The sequence below is a fragment of the Geospiza fortis genome, unplaced genomic scaffold (genome assembly GCF_000277835.1).
Source record: "Geospiza fortis unplaced genomic scaffold, GeoFor_1.0 scaffold70, whole genome shotgun sequence".
NCBI classification, from domain to species: domain Eukaryota; kingdom Metazoa; phylum Chordata; class Aves; order Passeriformes; family Thraupidae; genus Geospiza; species Geospiza fortis.
Window position 1 is genome coordinate 1,247,959 of NW_005054317.1, and position 1,510 is coordinate 1,249,468.

Consider the following 1,510-nt stretch of genomic DNA (forward strand, 5'->3'; position numbering starts at 1 on the left):
GGGGCGCGGGGGCAGCCGCGGGGTGCGCTGAGGTGTCCGGCTCCAGCGGCCGTGGCGGGGATCCCCCGCATCCCCTTCCGGGGAGCGTGATGCCGTTCACAGCTGATGGAGACAGTGTGTCTGGGCATAAGACAGGTGTGTGTGTGTGTATAATCCCATATACACGCATACCGGTACCTATGGCATGTGTATTGGTTCAGTATAGCCACACATTAGTGATACACCCGTGTCACAGTCACCAGTGTGCTCCTGCTAGATGTGGTCATGCTAAATGGCCATTTAAGTTCCTGCTGGCATGCAAGGCGAGTCCAGCAGCACCTGTTGCAGTGCAGCATCTGGGTGTGCTGTCCCTTGCTTGGCAGGGGGATTTGGAGGGGAAGGAGGCTTGCAGCAAGCGTACCGGGCAAATGTTTCAGTGTGAACATCAAGGAAAAGGTGCCTCTGCAAATCAGGAGCCTGACATTTGGGTTCCTAGTGGAACCTGTCATTTGGGGTCTGACGAGCGCTCTTAAGAAGATCAAAAAGGATGCTCTCCATGTTTCTGTGTTGTTCAGGGGCTTACCAACTCCCAGGCTTAGTTACACAGGAGCCACGGAGGGCTGGGCAGGTTTTGTGAGCTGGATAAACCACATTTGACCCGACTAGCACAGAGCATCTGCTGTTGGTGCATGTTTATAATGGGCAGTTTAATGTAGGCCAGTGAGATGCAGATCCTTGTCCTCTCTCTCCCACTTTGCCATCCCTGTGTATGTAGGGCAAGGCCTCTCTGCGTGCCTTGTAAGGCACGCACCAACGCACGGCCCTGGGCTCACTGGAGATGCTAATGCAATTATCGTACTATTACTGAGTTTCCTTCATGGCCTCTTGTGAAGGACACGTCTGAAATCCTTTTTGAGCATTCTATTAAAAGCCATCAGTAAATTCAGCGTTATTCCAGAAACTGTAGCAATTAAATCATCTGCATTGGCCCCAAAAGTGAAGGTTGGTGGAGCATCTTTCGAGCAGATCTTTCTGGCTGGTTTCAGAAAGTCTTTCTGCATGTAGCAGGGACCAGGCTCTGACCCTGATCGTGCCACCAGACGTCCAGAGCAGCTCTGCTGAACTCCTGGCATTTTAACAGTGGTGAACTAAAGCCAGACTTTGGCCCAAAGATGTGTCGAGGGCAATCTGTATCACACAGGACTTAATTTGCCCCAGGATCTGGTTTATGTCCGTTATTTATTGCAGTCTTAGGAGACCAAAGAAATCCTGAGAGGGGGAAAAAAAACCATAGGTGGTAGATAATTGAGGCTGCTTTTTGCTTCCTACCAGTGCATCTGAGCTGTTTTCAGTTGTTACGTTTCTCATTTGCACCGAAGTTTTACTGTGACAGAGAATTGCCCACGGGTTGTTCAGTGCTTTGTGCAATTTTCCAGGCGTTTCTCACATTCGTGCAGTGACTCGAGCACCGGGTTCGCGGTGTCCCCTCGGCAGCCCTGGCACCTCTGGCACCTCTGTCTTTGCGGAGGAT

General features: G+C 51.3%; 1 protein-coding gene across 1 annotated transcript in view; it reads right to left on the reverse strand.

Moving 5' to 3' along the window:
• Positions 1 to 537, reverse strand: part of GPR27 (G protein-coupled receptor 27) — a 3,367-nt gene extending 2,830 nt beyond the window's left edge. The window contains exon 1 of the mRNA XM_014306724.2: positions 482 to 537. Within this exon, the coding sequence (XP_014162199.2) occupies positions 482 to 537 (56 nt within the window). The remainder of the gene's footprint in view (positions 1 to 481) is intronic.
• Positions 538 to 1,510: the final 973 nt, after the last annotated feature.